Source organism: Mizuhopecten yessoensis, unplaced genomic scaffold (assembly GCF_002113885.1).
Source record: "Mizuhopecten yessoensis strain PY_sf001 unplaced genomic scaffold, ASM211388v2 scaffold10685, whole genome shotgun sequence".
NCBI lineage: Eukaryota > Metazoa > Mollusca > Bivalvia > Pectinida > Pectinidae > Mizuhopecten > Mizuhopecten yessoensis.
In genome coordinates, this window is record NW_018408670.1 from 851570 (window position 1) to 877845 (window position 26276).

Below are 26276 nucleotides of genomic sequence, written 5' to 3' on the forward strand. Positions count from 1 at the left end.
ATCCAAACAGAAAAGGTAACGCAGAATGTCATCCTTAAACTATATTGTCCGATGAAGCTGGTATAGTGGACTTAAAGTGAACATAAACATGAACCTTAGATCATTATATTTTCAGCAAATTTCTATACAATAAGTATTTGATTATTTCGCCTGTGAAGTTCAGAGTCAATGTAATATATGTTCTCGTTGATCAATACAATATACTGGATTTCAAAAGTTTCAAAAAGAGAATCATCAATAAATCCAAACCGAAATAATTACCATCCCGTTATTTATTTTCTTTAGAGACCGAAAATATCTGTACCAAAGTATTTCATCTATAACGGTTGTCTGCCAATCAAAGTTTAAAAGCACGAAATATATATTACAATCATTCCATGGTGTTTGTTTTGTTCTTAGTGAACCTAAAAAAACACCCCAAAAAACAAGGATAGCCACCATGCAGCAAAACACCGTCGAAAAGATAAAAAAAAAAACATAAAAAAGAAAGGTATGTCCTATAGGCAGAAGATACTATTGGTTTGGTTTGATTTAATTTTGTTTAACGTCCTATTAACAGTTATGGTAATTTAAAGACGTGTCTCCATGTGTGTAGTGTGTGATCGATTGCGTGTGTGTATACAAAAGACGGGGTATGTTTAAATACTCCAAAACATGACATAATAGACCGATAAACTAAACTGATATTATTTATAGAGACACTAAATGTAATCACTTCCTGGTAAAATACCCCGTATAAAAGAGGCGTATACTTCTCTGGTAACGCACACTTCTGGTCCCTTCCGTTAGACGATGATCATATATATTGTTATTTGTTTTTAATCCTAACATTGTTTGGAACATAACTGATAATATTATGAAGATGGAAGCGGGACAGTGTTTTCTTTTGGTTATTTTGGTCAGTATTTCACTTCTCTCGCTTTCGCAAGCGTCGTTTTCCGATGTCATTCAACATTACAAAGTAAGTCTATAATAAATAATTTTATTTTGTTTGGTGTTAGCATGTATACAGGTATTTATTCTATGCCAGCTGAAGGTAGCGACGGTGGTGGAAGGGTTGTCTGGACGCCGGAATAGTTGTTGGGGACGTTCCGGGGCGGGGTTTTAAACTTTCCATGACTGCAGATACAGGGGTTTTGTTTAATGGTATAATATTCAGCCGACGATGATGACAGGGCTTGAAATTATACACAGTTTGGGCATGCGATGTTGGTACCTAGAGCTTATTTGCCGCCCGGATATGTGACGTGGTTGTCATGTTGCAGAGTTAGTGCCTTGTGGTGAAGGTCACGGTCTATGGCGGACGTGCAGGATTCGGTTGATATGATGGATCCTATTGAGGTCACTGGGTACCGGAATTGATGTGGCGGGTGGATACGGTGAAGTATTGTGTGGTGTCGACCGTAACAGTTCGTGTATAATAGTCCGATGTCTATTATAAACTGAGTTATGGAAGTAATATATATATCAGTAAGGTAATACTGAGTATATCTTAAACTGTAATAGAAATGTACTGTATTTAACAGTGAATTTACCCACAGAGGTGTACTTGAACATTTTCCAGTGAAGAGAACTTGGTGTGTTGAAGAGTACACTAGTACAGTGCTGTTTCTACCTTTTGAGCTTTATCTAACCAAGTTTGCTAGGCATTACAGATATTGTGGAGATAATCAACTCTTCATTATTTGATTATTTGCCGAGTTTAAGTTACCTAGGGGGTCCGTCATTATATATAAATATATATATATATATATGGGGCAAAGAAGTAATTCCAACTGTGTGGACAAGTTTAGGTTGTCAAATTTTCGGAGCGATACGCTCCTTTTTCAAGACACAGTGAAACAGAACAGTTACCTGTACATATACATCATATTACAAGAAGATAGAATTGATATATACATATGTTTAAAGGCTATGTCTACTGTAAATATACAGAGTATACATTTAAGTATCTAGTACTTCTACATATTTCACAACGAATTGTTATATGTATTGTTTTAAGGTAATTAAATTGTACATTGGACTTAGTGTTTTTGGTGGCTTGATACAATATCAGTCACCATGAATACAGTCCTTCGTGACATGCTGCCATTGTGGAAGTTTTGTTTTCCAACTTACATAAATGTAGCAAGATAATATTTATTTCACAATTATCGTCCTAATAAATGTTAATGAAGTTCATTGTCGAGCTTACTCAATGTTGAACTAATGCTCGGATTAACATGAGTCATGCACACTGTTTACTTCCGCATTGTACTTTACGACACACACGCAACTATATACCTTTACTTGATGATAGCTCATCTATAGTGACTTTACCGAACAACATCTCAAATAGATGAAAGCATCATTTGATCGTCGTCAATGGAGCAACAAACTGTGACTTTGATGTCTGACGGACTACGCCTTCATTAAACAGGATTCTTCGCATCAATTAGGGCAACGGCAACAAACACTAAATGTGTTTGCTACGTTCTGACAAGCGTAGGCAATCAAACATTTTATTTTTAATTGTTCAGGGTTGACTTGGCAGGTGTCGTCGACCCCTACCTTCCACGATTACCTGGTATTGTTCTTTATTTTTTTAAATTATGTTCATGTTCATGTTCCCTTTATTCATATCTTGTACTCGTTCATCTGTATTGAAGTAAATTACAATTATGTTGACATTTAGGTATTCTCTATTTTTGATGTATTTACTGACATTTTATTTTACAATTGATTTACATATGTAATAACTCATTTTTGAACCGTAGATTTTCCTGCCACGTCCCTCCGTCTGTCTGTTCTTTCGTCACAATTGGTTCAGTTGTGATTTATAGCGGGGTTCGATTTCCCGATCAGCAGTTAAATTGTATGGATCACATGGATTTTATTCGGGCAATGCTATGCCACATTACTATAATTAGAACCCTCGTGTGCTTTCAACTTTTAGTTATTACGAAAGCGAGTAACTCAAAATAGTGTAGAATTAAATCGGAAACCGACCCCTTTAATGAAAAACATTTTTATAACAGTTGGTGTGAACAAAAATTAACCCAATATTTACAAGTAATTACATCATTATGTATAGTTGACCTGCGAACTGAAGACAGGTTCATTGGGTGAAATGATTTTTTTAAAATATCTCATGGAGTCACATTCTTTATCTTAGATATCGAATTGACTGAAACAGATAACTTAATAGTTACCTCTGTAACCTTGTCTTTTAGAAAACTACATTGTGTCCCACAAAGAAGTTAATACAGAACGGTGATATCCAGTGCCATATGAATGGCGTACCCGTCATAGTTGAAGATTTTCTACAGACTGGCACTATATGTGATATAGCATACAGTCATAGAAGTCAGCGACTTTTGTGTGAAAACAGCATTTGGCATAATTTTGGAGGTGAGTTCACTAGTTCACTAGTGTACGGCTGTTCAAAATATATTTACAACGAGAGGCCTAATGGGCCTGTATCGTTAACTTGGTTTATATGTTGCACCAGTTCATGTTACTTTAAAATTAATCAAGAGATCCCAGAGGATCCTGGCCCCCACCATAGTACTATCTTCATTAGTTCTGTCAGTTTGATATTTTTTCTTCTTTTCTCTTATCTGTTCGATCGGTTTGCCTATCTGCTATCTTAATCAATCTTTTGATCAAACTCAAATGTAAACATGCACAACTCAGGACTACTGAGTGAAGGGAAACATACATAACAAATTTGAGAAAAAAATCCTTCAGTTAATTCTGAGAAATAGCGATATCAAACTTACACTGTGACAAGATGACCGGCCGACATTTCATATGCATAACTAAGAACAAGAGGAACCCTTATGTGAAATTTGAGACTTTTTGAGCAATAGGGCTAAAACACTTTTACTCCCTAATTCAATCATGGGGAACCTTTATTTGAAATTTGAGAAAGTTCCTTCTCATAAGTTCTCGGAAATAGCACTAACAAACTTTAACTCTAAAATTCAAAATAACGGCCTTTCGGCCATTGTGGTTTTGCAATTACGGACGGACCACGGACCATCTGATGATGGTGGGCTAAAAAAGGCTATTTAAGGCTTCGTGACTTTGTTTTTTTCGCAAGATATTGTGCTAAAATATCGTTCAAATTTGATGGAGCCTGCTATGCATGTACATGTGTATCGGAAATCGAAAAAGGCGACTTATTTAGCCCCCCCTCCTGCAGAATCGGTTGTTTTCTTCCATGTCTTCTACGAATAGGACACGAAAGAGACCAATATTGATCTGCTGCCCCCATTGCACATGGGATCTTTTCGTTTATGTCTTTCCTTTCTTTTCTATCTTCTTCAGGCAGTGTCTCCCTATGCACCCGTCCTCAAATGACTCTGGCTGGCGAAAACGTTAAACCCAAAATAAATTAAACAAAATCCACGCATAATTAATTAGTATGTTTGATCGTATTCTTTCACGTCCAATCGGCAATGCCAGTCATTAAGGGCTAAAAAACATTGTAAAAATAGACTTTCTTGAAACTGAACACATCAAACTAAAATACAACGGTGACGAACTCGGCGCCCTTCCGACTAGACTACCGTGCCTCCGCATATAGATGTGATAATACATATTTGTACTATATTTGAGGTTGAGAACTGTTTCTAAAAAGTGTCGAAACGAAAAAAAGAATTTACTTAATGAATTTAGCTGAATTAATGTATAGATTTCATATTTCCTTTATGACACGGACAAATTACATTACATAGCAATTGTCTTCCTTTTTACATGTTTCAAACCGTGCAAAAAAGTTGATGGGGCAGAGAAAAACAATTAAACAACTGAAAGGGACGTGGAAAGATATGGCGTCGGTGTCAAGGTCCAAAATGCACCCCCTCCCCTCTGTAAAGGTTTTGGTCATCTACACTTTTCACCGACGTCAGCTAAAACATATCTGATCTCCTATTATGTCTGGACTGTTGATTTTTATATAGCAAATTCAGTCGTTAGTGTAAAGCTGATTAAACTTTACACGCACTTACATTGATGTTACACATCGTGATTACAACCCTGCACCAATTATCTTGTACACATGCCCTTTCTCCTGGCACGACAGCTTCAGCTGCTGGGCGATGCATCTAGTGTTTTGTTTTAATTGGGACATTACTCCTTAATTTGTTATTGTTTTTTTCTGTTTAACTTGCTTTCATGGTGACATATTGTCGTCAAAAGCTAATTAGTTTCGTATGTCGAAATAAATTTGTAAAGATGTCGATATGATTTGAGAAGATATGGAAATAATCTTTGATAATGCGGACACAGTAAACAAATTATTTTGACCGTGTTTCTTTTAGGTAAAGAATTTTCTTACATCTTAAAGTTTTTCTTCTACTTTTGTTTTTCAGATACATCTGTGCACAGACGTAAACGGTTCGTGGGATGGGTATTTGCGGCGATCGTTGTGTGCATATTGTTTTGTAAGATGTGATTTCTATTCATCAGAAAACTGTTTCGGCAGTCAATGTTGTAGGAGTTTATAATGTACTAATTTTTCGTCTAATTCTTTTTAATTTCTAAAATATTTATTGACAATCGAATGGCAACATGTCAAAAGGATATGACATTATGCTAAAAGCCTATATAAATCATCCCCCTTGATGGTTAAAGGACAGATATGAACAGACAAAAGTTTAATGTCAATAATACAAATGTTTACCAGACGTCATGATTGGCTATTGAACTTTTAGAGAAGATGAAAACCATCAACGTGTACCATTCTATTAAATGATATATATAGTCATTAGGCTCAAAATGGTAACATTTCATGCGTCTGCTAGTATGCAAATTGTTATACGCATGGTAAGGATATAGTAATATTGATAAGGGTTAAAAAAAATCGTCAGATACTAATAAGCTCGTTTTCTAATCACACTTTGTCTGTAGCTCCAGTGCCAATCATGAACCTGGTGAAATAGCATGTATAGTTTGATAATTCATTCTTGATTGAATAATATACATTGTAATAAGGGAGGTATTCCCACAATGACACATCAAATCGAAGACCATACAGTCCAAGTTAAGGTCTTCAACTGAACATTAAATACATTATGGGGATTTAGATTTGATCACGATTTCATCAGCATTAAATCTGACTATATACTATTATGAAGCAAATCTATACAATCATATTTAATATGGGAGAATATACAGGAATAGCATAAACAAGATCATAGTACTGTCATAGTAACCAGCTTCATATGAACACTATATAACATATGTTTCAAATACAAGATATGTTTATGTTCTAGGTATTATACAAGAGATGCAATATATCTTTTTGTTTTATAAATGTGTTTTAGAACAAAATTCAGAATTTCCAAATGACCATCATCATTGCATACGTACACATAATTAGATGTCCATAAAGTAAATGGGAGAGATGAAAGTCGTTATGGATATTTTTATTGGAAACAGTGGACAATAAGGAAAGAAATGTGAAACAATTTCTTGGTATAGACCACAATCACACATAAGATAGACCACAATCACACATAAGATAGACTACAATCACACATTAGATAGACCACAATCACACATTAGATAGACCACAGTCACACATAAGATGGACTACAATCACACATAGGATAGACCACAATCACACATAAGATAAACCACAATCACACATAAGATGGACTACAATCACACATAAGATGGACTACAATCACACATAAGATCGACCACAAGCACACATTAGATAGACCACAATCACACATGAGATAGACTACTAGCACACATGAGATGGACTACAATCACACATAAGATGGACTACAATCACACATAAGATAGACCACAAGCACACATATACACAATATTTTCGTTTAAGTTATCAACATTCAAGTCAATATTTAAATTGCTACATCCGTTTGAAGCTGACAAAGTGAAATATTACCTTTTTATACCTTATTTCTTAATACACTTGTTACAAACACGCCTTCGTCCTCACATTCAATTGACATGTTCAAAATGAATTTCTTAAATTTGCTGACAGAAGTTATTTTATATTAGTAGGTGATAGTTTATTAAACTCTCGAAACATTGTCTTAAAGAAACTGTTTTTGTAACTATTTGATTTAGAAATTGAAAGGTTAGATAATCTATTTCTACGCAGAGGATATATATTTGCAACATTATTTATAATAAAAGGGTAAAAAAGCAATTTCTTCGGAGAACAAAGGAGTCTGACCATGAATTGCTTTGTACATTCAAATTAATTGGTGATATTTACGTCTTTCTTCCAATGGTTGCCATTCCATTTCTTGATAAGTCCTGTAACAATTTGTGTGCCTCCAGTTGGATAGATTATATTTCTTATAAATAATTAATTGTTCCAGATTATATGGGCATATCCTAGAAAAGGCCGTATGAATGCAAAATATACTTCTCTATTCAGTTAATATTTTGATTTGTTTGTTTGTTTGTTTGTTTGATTTTGTTTAACGTCCTATTAACAGCTAAGGTCATTTAAGGACGGCCTCCCCTGTGTGCAAGATGCATGCGTGTAGTGTATGTGTGTGTATTTTGGGAGGCTGCGATATGTTCGTGTTAGTCACCTTGTGATAGCACGGAACTGATGCCGACTTTATAGTGCTACCTCACTGAGACATACTGCCGAAGACCCCCAGCAGGACGCCCCACCCGGTCACATTATACTGACAACGGACGAACCAGTCGTCCCACTCCTAATTTGCTGAGCGTTAATATTTTGAACAACATAATATAATATATCTATTTTAGCATATCTTTTTCGTATATGTACTGTATCTGAGGTCCAAAATTTCAATTTTTCGTTTAAAGTAACGGCGAAATGATTATTGGTTAAATCATTTCCGTGATAACACCTTCGAAGAGATTTTGTGGTACATACTGTTCCATTTTTCCTTGAAAGTAAAACAGACTTTATCTAAGTAGGATTACAAATAATGCCCATTTATTTATTAAGATCACTAGTAAGAAGATGTGCAGATTGATTAGGATTGTTATCAACAATAACATATAAGAAGGTGTCATCAGCAAAAAGTTTATAATAAAAGAATAATCGATCCATATCCGATCCCTCGGGCACTCCTGCATTAACATTTAAATATGTGGAGAAAAAAACCTCGACGATGTCTATCAGAAAAGTAGTTAGATACTAGGTTTTTTCAGTATCAAATTTTCTTTTACAGTTAGTATTATAGTATGGAAGTTTGATGTCAACAGAATATTAAGTAGTTTTCATTTACGTCAGGTTGGGGAATCGAGTTTTAACAATCTCCTTTGAAAAAGAGTTCATAGTATATACGTTTTATCATACGATTCTGGAAGTAATACGATTTGGTTTTTTCTGACCACCATAAGTTTTAACAGCGTCAATCTAAAAAGATACCAAACATTCCTATGGAATATGATAATCAGCAATTAAATTCGCAATCTTCTTCAAATCTTTGTTTGAGAAAATATGAAGTATAGGGGTTTATCATTACGAGACAGAAGTTTGATTTATGTATCTTGCAGGTCCACCACGAGGATCTGATCCAGTAATTAACCAACGTCCAGTCATTACCTGTCCTACAATACAAACGAAATATTATGCACCGTCTAGAAGAAAGTCTGTGGTTGTAACCTGGCCGGAACCGACTGCTACTGATCTTGAACAAGGTGCCCTGACGTAGGTTTTATTGTAAAATTGAAATAGATATGTTTTGAAAACGCATTATATTAAGTAAAGGCATAAAACTAGCCATTGAAACGATTCACATTTTATGTACCTTAATTCTAATACGTATGCTTACATTTTGTTTTAAACCTGACACATAAATGGCTCTTTCATTTGTATTTCCTAAAAGGCCACAGAGAGAATTTGGGTTGCCGAGTGGTTCAAGTTTTGTACAGGGTGAAAAATCAATCGTGTATAGTGCAACGGACGACCACGGAAACAAAGACACCTGTTTCATCCTGTTTGAAGTTAACGGTAAGTTTCCATTTTTTTTCTATTTTAAAAGGTTATTCTCATTCATTTTCAATATATAGGCGGATTGGTCGAGTGGTAAACACTCCGGCCTTCCACGTAGGCGGCCGGGGTTCGATTCCCAAAGTCGTCGTACGCATGTGTACCTTTACAGTTGGTGAAATACTGCGAATCCATTGACATCATCAGCCGGGTCCATCAGTCTCTAGACGTTTCAACCCTTGTCCCGGAACGTTCTCGTGATGGTGGGTCGACAGTGGCGATCAACTCACTGCCCGTCAATGGATGGCTTCCAGTCTTTCTCCTCCCGTCTGTTCCACAACCAGCATGATGCGCGCTCAGCAGCCTCTGCTAGCCTGCGCACCGCCGTCTTGCGTGTCTTTCCAACTAATCCCACAGCCTGCAATGTCTTCCGGGCTGAGCGTGCCGGGAACCCTCTGCATCCGACCTCCACAGGAAACAGCCAAGTACGCCACCCTCGCTCCCTACATTGTTCCATGAGCTCCGTATACTTGGCTCTCTTTCTCTCATTGGCCTGGTCGCACCGCTCCTCCCAGGGCACAGTCAGCTCGATGACTATAATCTGCCTGGATTCGGCAGACCATATCACCACATCCGGACGTAGCGTTGTCTGTACGACGTCCGGAAACACCAATTTCTTCCCCAGGTCAACTCTCATCTCCCATGTCTCTGCCCCTTCCAGAATGCCAGTGTTGCCTGATGTTGCTTTCGTCTCCTTCTCCCCTGCTTTTACAAACCGGATGAAGGATGGTTTGTGCTTACGAGGTGGTCTCTTCTTCTTCCTTTCCACCTCGAGAACATCTGCCAATTCCCGAAGCACCTGGTCATGTCTCCACCGGTATCGTCCCTGTGTTAGCGCTGTCTTGCATGCCGAAAGGATATGGCCCATGGTCCCACGTTCTTGACATAGCTGACACTTTGGCTCTTCGACCAGTCCCCACAGATGAAGGTTCGCTGGCGATGGTAAAGTGTTATATACTGACCGCAACAGGAACTAGATCCTCAATGGTTCATAGCGCCACAGGTCTGTCCATGTAAGCTTTCGCTCCGGCAGCTTCCATTTCGTCCATGCTCCTTGAGAGCCCATTTCCACTGCCCTTGCTTTCCTGGTCCCTTCTATGGAATATTCAGAGAAAGTTTTTTTCTCCTACCCACAAACTCCAACAATCCAAGGGGAGTATGCAATGGTCTTGGATGGATGTTGCGGTATCTGTGCTGTTGCATTCAAGTGAGGTGGCACTATAAAAAATGCCGTTGGAAGCACGGTCCCATTACAAATGGGATACAATACATTTCTAGCACACACGCAGGCATACACACATAGGGAGATATTAGCCAGGTGGCATAGGACTAGTAGTTAGCGCCTGATACGGCAGCTCCTGCAAATTCCTCAAAATTGTATTGATTAATGTACATGCTCATTGTATTGCTTGCCCATGTTCTGTAAAGCGCTTTAGAGTGGCTTAGTTTAGCTTGATAGGGCGCTACATGTATATCAAATGTTGTATATTAATATTCATATCATTTGTTAACCTTATAAAATTTAACTTTAAAGTTGAATTCTTTAAAAAAAACAGTTTTGAACGTCCATCTGTATACAATGTACTCTCAGAGTCAATCTTATAAATGTCAACCGCAAGAACACCTAAATGTTCATATGCACAATATACACAAACATATCAGAAATAAACACATACTGCATGTTCCTGAGGTAACAGTGCTATATTTCGGATCTTTGGTTTTCTCTCTACTTCTAACTACATTTAATTTCCTAGCACCTTGCTTGGCAACACCTTACTTTTAGCTTTGATGTTCAATGTTCCCCCAGGTGAAGAAGGCAATGGGTTTTGTCCCCAGGCCGGAACATACCACAGTCCTTAACAAGAGGCCCAAGGGCCTTAGCGGTCACTTGAGTTATATCATAGCTCAATTTCATTATTGAGAATGTGGAAATCACAAGTAAACAAAGTGAAATACAATACTTGTCATGTCACCATAGGATAAGAACTCTAAAAACTATTCAAATACATTATTTTGCTATTGAGAAATATAATATCTATTGTTATTTAGCCAATTTTCCTCTCTGGACAACCCCTGGGATAGGACAGGTTCTTTGTTTCCGATACTATTTGATTTCAATTTCATTATAACTATTTCAACCAAGTTTGAATTATTTCTTGCTGCAAATGGACAAGATATAGTCAGAAGTGTTATTTCCCTATAAAAACCAAGGAGAACAGATGACCAAAGGGTAATATAACTAACAGTTTATATATGCACCTAAGGGCATTTCCATCCAAAAAAAGAAATTTGAATCTTCTACCATCTGAGTGTAGAGTTTTTTCAGCCATTTTAAGGACCTTTCTATCCATGAAGAGTATTTGTTTGTAATACATCTGAGTCTGATAAAGAAGATTTTTGATTTTTTTTAACTATTTACCCCATTCTGGCCTCACCCCTCCAGCCCCTGGGGATGGGGCAGGATCTGATTTTCTCATACCATCTAATTGCTATCTGGCATCATAATCATTCTAACAAAGTGTTAATAATTTCCAGCTGAAAATGACAAAATATGCCAAAATGTGTTATTTCCCTATATAAACTATAATATAATTTACACCCTCCCCAAGAGAGAACGGATAGCCACGGGGAACTGAAATTTACAATGTACATAAAACCTCTGATGATCTTTCCAACAATGCAGATCCTGACTGTAGTACCTGGGTCTCAAGTAGAAGATTTTTGAAATATTGGTTAATTTTCCCTTTGGGGCCCCGCCCTGGCCCCTGGGGTTGAGGCAGGAATCCTATTTTTTTTAATTTCATATCATCTTTCTCCAAGGATGATTCTGATTCTGACCAAGTAAGAATAATTTCCTACTTAAAATTGACAAAATATACCCAAACGTGTTATTTCCCTATATAAACTATGGTAAAATTGACCCCCTCCCCAAGGGAGAACGAAAAGCCGGGGTTACTAAAATTTACATAAAGCCCCTGATGATCTTTCCATCCATGTAGGGAAATTGACTGTAGTGCCTCTGAGTCTCAAGTAGAAATTTTTTGAAATATTGGTTAATTTTTCATATGGGGCCCTCCCTGGCCCCTGGGTTTGGGGCAGGAATCCCAATTTTACAATTTGATACCATCTTCCTCCAAGGATGATTCTGACCAAGTTTGAAAAAAATGATCTTAAAGTGTTTTTTCCCTATATAAACTATTTTTTACCCCCTCCCTAAGAGAGAACGGATAGCCCTGGGAACTGAAATTTAAAATTTACATAAAGCCCTTGATGATCTTTCCATCTATGCAGAGAAATTGACTGTTGTATCTCTTGAGTCTGGAGAAGATTTTTGAAATATTGATTAATTTTCCCTTTGGGGCCCAACCCTGACACCTGGGGTTGGGATAGGAATTCCAATTTTACAACTTTGTAGCCTCATCTACCAAGGATGATTCTGACCAAGTTTGAAAAAAATGATCTTCTGGTTATTGAGAAGTCGAAAATATAAAAAGTTTACGCACGACGGACGACGACGACGAAAGGCCTAAAAATGGTAGTTGTTCTTCACCGCTTTACGTTCAGCATTTAGGTAAAGGCAATGTGATGTAGTCATTAGTGGTGCGACAACTTAAAAAGTACTTTGCTAGAGTTAAGTCTCTTGTGAAGCTCTTGTGTTAGGAGGGAAAACCTGTAGTTTTCAAAAGCTGAAAGCGAGGATGAGTCCAGGACATTTGGGTGCCGGCTGCAGGTAGTGACGGTGGCGGAAGGGTGCCTGGACCCCGGACTTTTTGGTAGTACCGGAGCAGGGTTTTAAACTTTCTATGGTTGTAGATGCAGTTTTTTTGTTTATTTTTGATTTGTAAATGGCCTACTTTTCCGCAAACGGTGAGAGCAGGGCTTGACGTCTACTATACACTATATATATGGGCATGCAGTGTTTGTACCTCGAGTTTAGTTGCTGCCCGGATATGTGACGTGGTTGTCATGTTGTAGAGTTAGTGCCTTGAGGTGAAGGTCACGTGCAGGATTCGGTTTCCATCGGGACCATGTGATGGAATCCATTGAGGTCACCGGGTACCGGAAGTGGTGTGGCGGGTGGACATCATGAAGTATTGTGTTTACAACAGTTTGTGTATAATAGTGTGGTGTCTATTATAAACTGATTTATAGAAGTAATAGGTGTATATATATACATATATATATCAGTAAGGAAATGCTGGGTATATACTAAACTGTAATAGAATTATACTGTATTTAACAGTGCATAAACCCGCCGAGGTGTACGTGAATATTATGAAGTGAACAGTACTAGTACTGATACAGTGAAGCGAACTTTCGTGTGTTGACTAGCACAGTGCTGTTTATACTTACTGATCTTTACCTTACCAAGTGGCTGGACATTGCAGATATTGTCGAGATAATTAACTCTACAGTTTATAATAATGAACATTATTTGCCAAAGTTAACCTACCTAGGTCGTCCGTTTGGTATGGTTTGGTTTAGTATTGTTTAACGTTCTATGGTCATTTAAGGACGGCATCCCATGTGTGCAAGATGCATGCGTGTTGTGTACGCGTGTGTGTTTTGGGAGGCTGAGATAATTATGTTCGTGTTTGTCTCCTTGTGATAGCGCGGAACTAATGCCGACTTTATAGTGTTACCTCACTAAAACATACTTCCGAAGACACCCAGCAGGACACCTCTGCCGGTCACATTATACTGACAACGGGCGAACTAGTCGTCTACCTCCTAAATTGCTGAGCGTTAAGCAGGGGGAGAAACTACCATTTTACAGACTCTGGTATGTCTCGGCCTGGGGACAGAACCCAAACCCTTCCTCACAGGGGCGAACGCTCAACTAAAGTCCAAAACTGAGGCAGTGTCAAGGGAGACATTAGGAAGAAAAAAAGTTGTTTAGTTAGAAGAGAAAAGATAAGATCCCAAATTTAGTCGCCTCTTACGATCATGCAAGGGGGACAGCGGGTACATTTCTTACGCCCTACCTGCAGGGACTTCGTCCGTTATTGTATATATAAATATGTTTACAGGCAAGGTCTACTGTAAATATACAGAGTATACAGTTTAGTATCTAGTACTTCTATATATTTCATATAGTTTTGTATGTACCGTGAGTGAGTGAGTTGGTATGAGTGGTAATTGGTATATGTATTACTCTTAGGTAATTAAATTGTACATTGATATCAGTATTTTTGTTGGCTTTATACATTATCAGACACCATAACTACAGTCCTTTGTGACAGGCCAAACTAACTTATCCGTTGTCAGTAAAATGTGAACGGGCGGAATGCTGAGCTTTGTGCCTACGGCATAGTATTAAATGAGATAGCTTTGGTTTGGTTTGGTTTAGTATTGTTTAACGTCCTATCAACAGCTATAGTCATTTATGGACTGCCTCCCCTGTGTGCAAGATGCATACGTGTGTGTTTTTGGAGGCTGCGGGATGTTAGCGCGGAACTGATGCCGGCTTTAAAGTGCTACCTCTTAAAAGAGAATTTTAACAAAATAGAAGCAAAAGAAAGAAAAAAAATGTGAGAATGTTTGAATTCCTGGGTTACAATAGCTATTGTCATTCCTATTGGAAGAAACTTTGTCCCTCTTCTGGACGATTTGTTTCTGTTTTCAGATGAAGCTGAATTTATTGATAACCTTATCTGAACTGGTTATAAAAACCTAGCTACGTTAAAGATATCGACAATATACTGTCTTTGAATAACGAGAAATGTATTGACCACATCCATTGTATATACCCTTAAGAGCTTGAAATTAAAGACACAACATACTCTTCTATTTAGCCGCTTTTCTCGGTCTTAACTTATAAAGATACAAACAGACGGCTTAATACTAAGGGGGACAATTCCGAGTTTCAGATCATGAACATTCCTTTTCTTTCTTAATAGCAACATCCTTGTTTTCCTTACCTTTTTGTATGGTGTTTACATATCGCCGATTGTTCGGTTCTTCACAGCTGGTTCAAAATATCATGACCCTCCGTGATTAATGTCGACTGCTGATGGACAAACATTTAACGCAGGTTTTCCAAACATTCATGTTGATGAAGAATATAGACAAAATTTAGTGTGGCCATCAGGATCTTGCAGGGAAACTTTTATATAAAGATTGATGTTTTTGATAGTGGTCATTAGTGTGCCTTGTGGTTTTTTTTATCACTACTAGAGGTCTCGATGGGAGGACGTGACATTACTTTGATTCGAACTTACATAGCTTGTGTCTTCAAGAGGCTTTTTTCCAGAAGACATGGGCTTATTCTCCTTGTATTTTTTTATTGTCTCCACGTTAATCGTTCCTTTATTCAGATTTTTTTTTTAAATTCCAAATCATGGTTTTGTTGACACTAATATATTTTCTTATACATTTTTACAGTGATACGGTGCACCCTACCTGGCTATCTCGTGAATGGACGAATGTCGTGTACACCTTACCACTATGATCCTATTCTGGGTACCACGTGTTCGTTTTCTTGCAATGAAGGTTATGAACGGAGTGGATCTGCAACAAGGACTTGTCAGAATAATGAAAATTTCGATGGCACGGTGGCCGAATGCTCGAGTAGGTACATGTGTGTTAATGTTAGGGGTGTGAGGTTTGTGTATTGCAGTGACATCGTAAGAAAACGTAAGGGTTATTAATTCAAACTGGCTATTATTTGAAATTTCTCAGATAAAATGGGTTCGGGTCATTCAATATCCTCATTCTATCATATTTATTCGTAAATATAATGGCCAATTTTAATTAGGACCGTAAGTACAATGTACAAAAATCACTATGTATATCGAATTAGCATTTATAAAATAACTGAAACCTGACTGTTGTCAGTATAATGTGACCGGGTGGGGCGTCCTGCTGGGTGTCTTCGGCAGTTTGTTTCAGTGAGGTAGCACTATAAAGTCGGCATCAGTTCCGCGCTATCACAAGGAGACAAACACGAACATATCGCAGCATCCCAAAATACACACACATACACTACACGCATGCATCTTGCACACAGGGGAGGCCGTCCTTAAATGACCTTAGCTGTTAATAGGACGTTAAACAAAATCAAACAAATAAACTGTGAAATTTATTGAGAGTTGATTCTCTAAAATTTCCTGTTTTTAATAAAAACACGACAATTCAGGCCCAAGTAAATAAACAGCTTAGCAATATCATAAACAACACCAAATAACAAATGTGCATTTTTTTTCCGTTTATCCTTCTATCAACAGCAGAGGTAAATTAAAGACGTGCCTCCGTGAGCGTAATATATGCGTATAAGGGCGCTAGAAGCGGTAAGTTGGTTCATGTGCGTCCTTGCGTAAGCGCGGAGTTTATGTAGATATATTTAGTACAACTGGTATTGTTTATATTACAGAAATAAAATGCCCAGACTTGGAAAACCCTCAACACGGTGAAAAATACTGCTCTGGTGATACATATTACAACTCGGTGTGTGGCACAAGTTGCTCAGGGGACGGATATGAATCAGAGGGCGGTTTTATAAACTGTCAGAGTGACGAGACATGGACATCTTCTCTTCCATCCTGCAAAGGTAGGTCAGGAATTTAATTGTTATTGCAATTGTGCTTTGATACCAAACAAACTGTATTAACCAGATCCCATGTAGTGATACTCTTTTAATTATAAAGCGTACATCAGGTGTAATAATGAGTCGTTACTAATATTGTACATTCAAAAAAATATTAACAGGCGTTGCTTTATAAAACCATCTGGAAAACAATTCGTTTTAGTAATACATTTGTTTACAAATAAGGCAGTGTCTTATGGAACTTGAAATGATTACAGGAAATCTCCGTAGTTTTGCAACATTTTAGATATGTACAATATATGTGTCGCTATATTCCCAGATAAACGTGCACCGTATTTCACCTTCTGTCCGGTCAGCCCTGTAAGAGTATATGCAGACAAAGGGAAAACATCGGCTAAAGTCTATTGGAACCAGCCAACTGCATACGATAATTCTGGCGATATAAATATTACACAGACAATAGGACTGACCCCTGGGAGTGACTTTGGTGTTGGAGAACATTCCATTTCCTATGTAGCTCGTGATCCTAGTGAAAACGAATCACCAGTATCTTGTAGTTTCAAAGTCGTTGTGGAATGTAAGTAAGCTGTTATTATACTTTGTTTTCTTAGTAAATATACATATTTAAAACTGGAAAATTATTCATTAAAACATTTAGGTTTTATCCATCACTCTGTTCGACCGCAGTTAACTGAAGGGAAAACTATTTGACTTAAATTCACCTAAACAATATGCGATTTTGACTTCGTCTACACATCAAACACATTTTGTCTAATGCTCGGTCTTCAAACTCGTACTAATATGCTATACGATAAATTTTGTTATGGTGCATTAAGTTATGTAATTGTCCCTTGTCAGGCCAGATATGACTTCGTCGTTGCTGGGCTACTACATGTTGTATACCTGTTTGTTCCTCTGACTCGTTATCACTGCTACAAAGTATAAAATATCGAAACTTTAACAACATTCTCGTTCAAAACATTGCTCTTCGTATTGACAGGACTTTAGTGTTTTGCCACCTGATTATGATATGGACACCCGGTCATGTCTGAATAAGTGGAAATGAGAAAGTAGATAGGACTGCCAAAGCAGTTCTTAACCTAAATCCAATATATGTTAAAAAACCTCATTGTGAGTTAAAACCTTCAATAGCGAATTTTATTAAAACGAATTGGCAAAACAAATATGCATACAACACTTGATGGTCTGAAAAAATAAACAACAAGTTATTCGCAATTTAACCCAACGTAGGTTCATGAGTAACAAGTAGAGCAAACAGAAGAGAGGAAGTTGTCCTCTCGCGACTGCGCATAGGCGATACATATGTACCTACACCACACAGTTACATTTTACATAAAGACGAGCAACCTTTTTGTCATGCATGTGATCAGCCATTTAAAGTCAAACATTTTATGATTGAATGCTCTGACTTCAAACAAAAACGTAACTGATTCTATAATGTATCGTGTATGAAACGTGTATTTAATACACTTTCTGTTCAATCAATAGGTGATTACTCAATTGATCTAATATTATCATTATTATTAAATGCTCAACGGCCCATCAACACAGGAAAGGTCATTAGGGCCAACAAATGGTCGAAAAAAACCAATTCAAAATAAAAACAGCAAACTAACTTAATGGTTGAAAGACAAACGTCAATTTGAATATTGAAAGTGGCTATGATGACTCAAATTTTATTAAAAAGACCAACAGCTTTCAGATAGCCTCAAATTAAAGAGACAGTTATGTGTTCGAAAAGAAATCTAAGACAAATAATGTAATATTATTATAGAAATTTTCTCGAGTTGACTTTGAAGTCGACACAATCTAATAAGAAGTGTTTTATAAAATCTGATATATTTTACAACCAATACGTTCACTATTGATATATTTGTACATGTATACACCCTTTGATATTTCTAGTTTGATGTATCATTTTTTGTGAATGTTAATTTTTAAAATGTTGTTTGGACCTAAATGACTCACATAATTGTCGATGGTCCGTGAAACAATACAAAATCAAAACTATTGCTTTTTTTTCCCCTTCTATTGATGTTCCATCGGCATCCGCCTTCGTATGACCTTCACTATTGCGTGGACATTAATTAAAACTCCCGCAAACTTTCTGTTATCAAGACAAATGATATTCTGTCCATCATTCTAGACCTAGAGTGCGATTCTCCTGATGGAAAGTTCGATGATCCCCTAATATCGACAGGCTGTCCGGGTACGGAGTACACATATGGAACAATTTGCGATGTGTTCTGCATCAGAAATTACGACATCATCGGCAATACTACCATAACCTGTGAAAGAGAAGGACCCGACTCAACTGAAATGGTGTGGGACTGGGGTGGAGGTGATCAACCAACATGTGACAGTAAGTGAATTTATTGAAGCGAAATACAGTAGCCGATCTTATCACAGCATCCAGTTTAAATTATGTAATATCTCAATTAGGGCGTCATGGATGACGATCTTCTTCCAAGACATTTCCCCTAATTTTGAATACGAGACATGCATAACACAAATGATTAACACATATTTTTTGTGACATAATAATAATAGTACATAATGCAACTAAAGTCGGAAATGAAAGATTTTTTTTTTTAAATTAGAAATAGAGTTGTGAGAATAAAACCAGAAAAATGTTATTTCATAAACTTTAACTACTGCACGCCTAAGCTTAAATGTTCGAAGTAGGCATACTTTATACATGAAATTCAAGTAATGTAAAAACAAAATATAACGACCAAATCTCCTTCCAACTAGAGTTGGCTTTTTATATTAAATGCTTCTGAATCAATAAAACAATATGCACAGCATGAATCAAATGACGCGTTGGCATAAACCAAATTTGTAAAAGGTTCTGCCGAAAACCTAAATCCAGATACCAGCACGTATAAAGCTGCCAATCATTTTACATTTTTAGATAAATGTCCAACTATCCAGCCACCTGCTAATGGCGCATTTGTCTGTCAGACCGCAGGCAACGAGTATTGTAGGCTGTCATGTAACGCTGAGTTTGGATATCCTTCAGGGACAAGTAAAACTACACAATTTGTGTGTACTGATCAACAGTTATGGGACCCACCTGAAGCGGATGCATGTACAGGTAAACAACTATTATATATATTTTTGGTCTTCAAGCACGGGCCTATCCATTATGTTTACAGCAAGTATAATTTCGATTTACTTGGATAAACGGTTTTATCATAATTGATACTTGTTCGTGATATGTATTGTTTTACATATGCGATACTGCTAGGTGTGTATTGGCCATATTCAGGACCATTTGCGGATGTCTGCCGGTTCAACACTTTGCAGAAAAATCACACCTCAAACTAGTAGTGTACACACTTTTACCATCTGTATTTTGCTATTCTGTTTATTGTGGTTTATTTCAGATAGAATGAAATTCTTGTTACGAAATGTAAATTTTCTGTGTGTTTTATGCTGATACATTTTATTTTTAATCGTAATAAATTTGATGTTATATGGCAGTATATGACAAAAATGTTACCATATGACACTTTCAATATCCCATTCCGTATCAGTCCTTGACCCATATCAGCCCTCGGGCCATGTGATGACTTCTAATTATACCAGCTAAGACAATTTCAGGATGTTCCTTTATTTGTATTATGTTTTATTAATGGTAGTTGTTATTCGTTGCTTAACGTTCAGCATTAAGGGGTTTGGAAACAACTAGTTCACCCGTTGTCAGTATAATGTGACCGGGTCGAATGCTGTGCTGGGTGCCTTCGGCATGGTATTTCAGTGAGATAGCGCGGATCTGTTGCTTGCCTCCTTGTGATAGCGCGGATCTGTTGCCGACTTTATAGTGCTATCACAAGGAGGCAAGCACACCAACATGCCCTGTCTCCTGCATACACACAAGCAAGCACGCATACACTACACATACGGAGGCGCAGACCTTAGCTGTTAATAGGACGTTAAACAAAATTAAACCAAGCAAAGCGAAAACAATACTATAGTAACGCTGACGTTTAGTTTTTAGATACTTTTTGTCAACTCCCTATATAAATAAACTTTTTCCTGATAATTTAGTTGCTACTACATGCCAATAATAGTAGCTTAAATACTTAAGGTAATGGCAACAACTTGTTCACCCGTTGTCAGTATCATATCGCCGGGCGAAATGAAGTGCTTGGTGCCTTCGGCATGCTATTTCAGTTCGATACATAACACTATAGTCAGTATCAGATCTGCGCTATGACAAGGAGGCAAATGCAAAAACATACCCTCACAGATAAACACACGTGTATGCATACATAACACACATGGAGACACGTCATTAAACGAGCTTAGCTGATGAAAGGACGTTAAACGTTATACAATCAATAGACCTAGTGGAAGATAATATCTTTTTTTTCCAGAACGAAGACCCCCAGATGTCAATACTATTGGTGCAGAATTGCACTATTTTGTTGGAGACTGCAATGATGCAGCTGTACAGTCTGACCTAAAGGATAAATTCCTGGCTTACATGATCGATTTGGTCAATGGTGGATGGAGTAATAGATGTCCGAATGACACAGGTATAATACAGGAATGTTTGGTCCTAAGACCCAAAGTTGATCATACATTTTGAAAATTATTTAATGTAAGCATAACAATCATCGATGACCATCTAGTGTTGCACTTTGACCAAACTTTAACCCACTTTCGATACTTAAACTCACGGGTGTTTGTTTTCTTGTGATTTAGGCTGCACAAGGAATACTATAAAGGTAGTCTGTGGACCGGTGACGTCTAGACGAAGGCGGGAGACAATAGGGTTGACCACCAGTAGAGGGCGACCTACAGAGCCCAATGTGTGGAGCGCACCTTTCCGAGAAAAGCGAGCTTCTGACAATAGTCACGTAATAACAATTGAATTCAAGGTAGAAATCACATGGGAAGGCGGTACGTCGGCTTCTGACCTGGAAGCAAATGATCAGGATCTTTACGATATGATTAATGCAATCAAGACTGAGATAACTAACGGCGGGGGTTCTCTGTCGTTAGGTGATGTAATTCCTGCTATGATTGTTGCGGATACTTATCCATATATGGAATGCCCCTTTGGACAGACGGCAATATACGATGGTGACATTCCTAATTGCGGTATGTTATTATGTATATGAATTATGTATATAATTGTTAAGATGTTTGTACAGTATTTAATTAAAAAAACAAAATATTCGAACATTACTTTTTATAGTTATTTTGATATTCTAATAATGTCAGTAAAATATTTCAATTATGTCAAAATTGCCTCTACACTACCTGTTTTGATATTTGTTATTTTAGAGGGTTGTGCTACCGGCAAGTACTATGAAGCAGCGAATTCGACTTGTACCAAATGTCCTGTTGGAACCTACCAGAATGAGAGTCACCAAACTTCGTGTAAGAGGTGTCCTTCAGATATGTCAACAAAAGAACCAGGCCGGAAAAACATTTCAGAATGTTTTCGTAAGTGTTAAACATGTATTGTGTTCTCTAAAGACTGATAATAGTTCACCTAACTCTATTTCTATCAAGTTTTTGATAAAAGGGTGTCGGTAGTTAAACTGCTTAATTCTACTTAATGAAGAATAGAGCATTTTGTAATACCATGTACTCAAAAATAAAACTTGATAACGTACAGGATACAAAAAAAATAAAATGTTCATTAATAACATGTTATAACGTTTGGTAGTTTTTTTCTTTATCCCATTTCTTATTTCCGTAGCGGTGTGTGCAGCTGGCAGTTACTCAAAAACCGGAGTAATTCCATGTACGACATGCTCTGTCGGCGAATACCAGTCAAATGGGAACAGCAAGAGCTGCAGCAGATGTGAAGTGGGGAAAACCACAATTGAACGAGGACAAATTTCGTCAATAGCATGCTTATGTGAGTATTAACTTCAATAAGTTATACAGCATATTATAGATTACACTATAATTTTTCATTGTGTTTGTTTTTGTTTATTCATCTCTTTCATACCGTTTGCTCAAAATCTGATGTTTGATGATCTGATAGGGATCTTTGTGTAACGTTTACGATTCATGTCAGGTAAAACACAGGAAAATCATTAAATGTACGAAATTTATTATACTCTAATGAGTCGTGATTATAGAACATGGTAGTCTAGTGGTAGGACACCAGGCTCGTGACCGAAGGGCTGCGGGATCAAGTCACGACACTGTGTTGTAACTTTGAACAAGATACTTTTATCTGATTGTTCCAGTCTATTCAGTTGTAAATGAATACGTGGTTGGGCAGTGCTGGAATTGTTGAATGCCACATGTGAGCGCCTAAATGACAGCACAGGCTGTATTACTCTCCAGGGAGTTGAGAAAGATATTGACTTTTTGCAAAATCCCTATAACCATGGATAATAATTTGTGAACCGCTTTGAGACGAGCTACGATCTAAGTTGTGACAAAGTGGCATATAAGAACGTTTAATTAATATTGTTATAACTGGTTTGATAGAAGCTTATCTGATCTGTTAAAAAATAATTAGGAACTATTAGAGATATACTTAATTTGCTGGTAATATGTCGATACTTACCTTATGAGCTGCAGGTAATTAAAAATGTATCGCCATTTATGTTCGCGTAAATCATAGAACGACATGTTTCCTGATTTTAATCAATATATAGCTTCTGAAGTGTTATTGAAAACTAATTAATGTCGATTTTTTTTCTCTCTCCATAATCTTGAAAATGATGGTAAACACTTATTTGATGACAAATATTTTAATATTATAAGTTTTCAAAATGTTAAAATGTTATAATTTGAATAATGTTTAAATTGCAACACGATTTGGATAATTCTATGTTTTATGTCTGTACTAGCAATTAAAGAGGTATCGTATTATTAAATCTATTTCAATTGAATGAAATAATTTCTATGGTTACTTGACATTATGTCGTCATATCGATATAGATAGCAGCCGATTGGGTAAGGCTTTCGACCATCTGCAGTCACAAGCCATCCACACTGCGTCGTAGGTTTGAAGCCTACGTAGGGCAGTCGAAAGGCACCGTCCGCAGGTCGGTATTTTTGCTCCGGGTACTCAGGTATTCCTCCACCACCAAACCCTGGCTCGCCCTTTATTTATAAAGATGTTAATAGGATGTAAAGCAAAAACAAACGAAACCAAATCACATACTCTGCTTGGATAACTATTTGATAATAGTAAAATACTTTGTTTTAGCCTTTGATGCAGTGCTTAGTTCTGCCGGAAACAGCATGACATTTCCGCATCTAACGACGACACTTGAAGAATTTACTCTGATGTTTTGGCTGCATTGCCCTTCCGGAAACGTTATCCTACCTTCATTTGGATTTGCTAACGGTAGCATTTATACAGAGATGCTTATCCTTGACGTACAAACATTGAAGTTATTTGGGTGTGTTTACTATTGTATTATCAGAACATTTAGAATTACCTATGTGATACCAAAACATACAATATTTTGAAATAATGATTGAATGAAAAGGTATTTTAAACAAATTATTTCATATGTTTTAAGCGGAACTAGACTGGTTCGACCGTTGTCGACCAGGTAGCTCAATTGGTAGAGCGTCTGTCTTGAGTTAGGAGGGTCCCGGGTTCGAACCAAGCCCTGGCCGTTGCATTTCTCTTTCCTGATACAAAATTGGCGAGCTTGTCAACGCTGTAAATAGTTGTGTCTTCAGGGTCAAGAACATATAAACAGAAGGTAGGAATGTAGCGGAACCAGACTAGGTAGATCGTCGGTGACAGTGTAGCTCAATTTGTAGAGCGTCCATCTAGAGTTCTTATGGTCCCGGGCTGGAAACCCGCTCTGGCCGTTACATTTCTCTTCCTCATGTTACACTAAAATACAGTGTATCATAATTACAAAGCTGTTTCTTTAGTTGAAAGAAGATGCATCTTATCTTCATTTAAGCGCAATCAAATATCCATTTGTATGATTTACCTGGAATATCAATTATTATATATTTATTCGCATGTAATTTTTTTTAAGAGCCACGATCCAGATAGTAACAGAAGGTTGGGTCCATTATGCAATAAAATGGACAAATACTACAAATCAGGCCATACTATTGATCAACGGTATCACCAGCAGCGTGGTACCAGTCACCACCAGAAACATTGCTGTTACTGGCTCCTATCTTACAATGACACAAGGCAATGGAACTGAAGGCGGTAAGTTACTTTAATATATGTTTTACTCTTGAAACTAAGAAATAACTTTTGCGCTTATATTGATTAACCTATCGCAACGAGGTCATTTTCGGGACAAAATAAAAATCGATAGTGGGAAACCTGATATTTTTTCTGTGCCATATTTGAAGACACGTGTTTGTGTTCAACCATTGTATATGAATTTGATATCTTTAGTTTTTTCTGTAACATTTACCGTTCACGTTGTGCGCACTTTTGATCGTTTAAAAATGCCGACAATATGTAAAACTTTTTTTACTCCAATATCAATGACAAATATTTCGTTTAGTTGTTACAGAAAAGGTTTCCATAGATGTTCTCTAATATTTGGTAACATTTTCAACTTCATCGAAAAAGCAAAATGGCCGCCAAGACGTCATATCCGATTTTTTCACTAGTTTCAATACTTCATTAACGGGTTAATTTATTTAATTCTTTGGACATGTTGTGCAAAATAACAAATAAATTACTTTTTCCAGGAAACATTTCTGACTTTCAAGGTCACAGGGGTCATATATGTAAAAATATTCATAATCCCTGTGGTCAATTTTGTTAAAATTTTCAAAAGACTTCTTCTCCATAACGGAAATCCCCAGGGTATTGATTTTTAATCTATAGTATGCTGGGGGGATGGGCTACCAAGTGTATGGACAAGAATGACCATTAAAGGTCAACTTACGGTTTTCGGTAGGGGTCAAATTTCGAATGTGTAATTTTGTGAAACAAACTTTAAAAAACTTCTCCTTAATAACCATCTCACCCAAGGTCATGATATTTTTGGAACATCATGCTCAAGCAATGAACTATCAAGTTTGATAATATGATTAACCTTGACATATGTTCAAGGTCACTCGGGTCAATTATGTTAAAAATCTTCAAAAGACTCCTTCTCAATAACGGAAATGCCCAGGGTATTGATATTTGGTCTGTAGAATGCTAGGATGATGGGCTACACGGTTTATGGACATAAATAACCATCAAAGATCAACTTCCGGTATTTTGATAGAGGTCAAATTCGAACATGTAATTTTGTGAAACAAATTTCAAAGATACCAGGACTTTTACTACTGGTGTTCGGAAGTAACTCGTGCTATTTAGGCGTTACTTCCCTTCCACCAGTAGTAAGAGTCCTGGTAGAATCGTTCACCTACAAAAATTTAACCCAAAGGAAAAGTTAAACACCTTTTTGGTTCTGTTATTTTGGACAGTACTGCTAAACTTTCTGAACTTGGATTTATCTTTTAAAGTTTGTTTGTTTGATTTTGTTTAACGTCCTATTAACAGCTAATGTCATTTAAGGACGGCCTCCCCTGTGTGCAAGATGCATGCGTGTAGTGTATGTGTGTATATTTTGGGAGGCTGCGATATGTTCGTGTTTGTCTCCTTGTGATAGCGCGGAACTGATGCCGACTTTATAGTGCTACCTCACTGAAACATACTGCCTCACATCCTCACAGGGGCGAACGCTCAACAAATGGCCAAAAGTGAGGCATTGTCAAGGGAGACATTTAAAGTCTTTA

At 37.2% G+C, this 26276-nt stretch overlaps 1 protein-coding gene across 1 annotated transcript in view; it reads left to right on the top strand.

Moving 5' to 3' along the window:
• Positions 1-780: 780 nt before the first annotated feature.
• Positions 781-26276, top strand: part of LOC110461806 — a 38685-nt gene continuing 13189 nt past the window's right edge. Inside the window, exons 1-16 of the mRNA XM_021515476.1 lie at positions 781-961; positions 3213-3390; positions 5358-5429; positions 8506-8659; positions 8838-8962; positions 15386-15571; positions 16374-16550; positions 16867-17124; positions 18715-18930; positions 19483-19665; positions 20951-21112; positions 21282-21680; positions 21867-22028; positions 22288-22449; positions 23761-23956; positions 24557-24738. Coding sequence (XP_021371151.1) covers positions 857-961; positions 3213-3390; positions 5358-5429; positions 8506-8659; positions 8838-8962; positions 15386-15571; positions 16374-16550; positions 16867-17124; positions 18715-18930; positions 19483-19665; positions 20951-21112; positions 21282-21680; positions 21867-22028; positions 22288-22449; positions 23761-23956; positions 24557-24738 — 2917 coding nt within the window. The 5' untranslated portion in view covers positions 781-856. The remainder of the gene's footprint in view (positions 962-3212; positions 3391-5357; positions 5430-8505; positions 8660-8837; positions 8963-15385; positions 15572-16373; positions 16551-16866; positions 17125-18714; positions 18931-19482; positions 19666-20950; positions 21113-21281; positions 21681-21866; positions 22029-22287; positions 22450-23760; positions 23957-24556; positions 24739-26276) is intronic.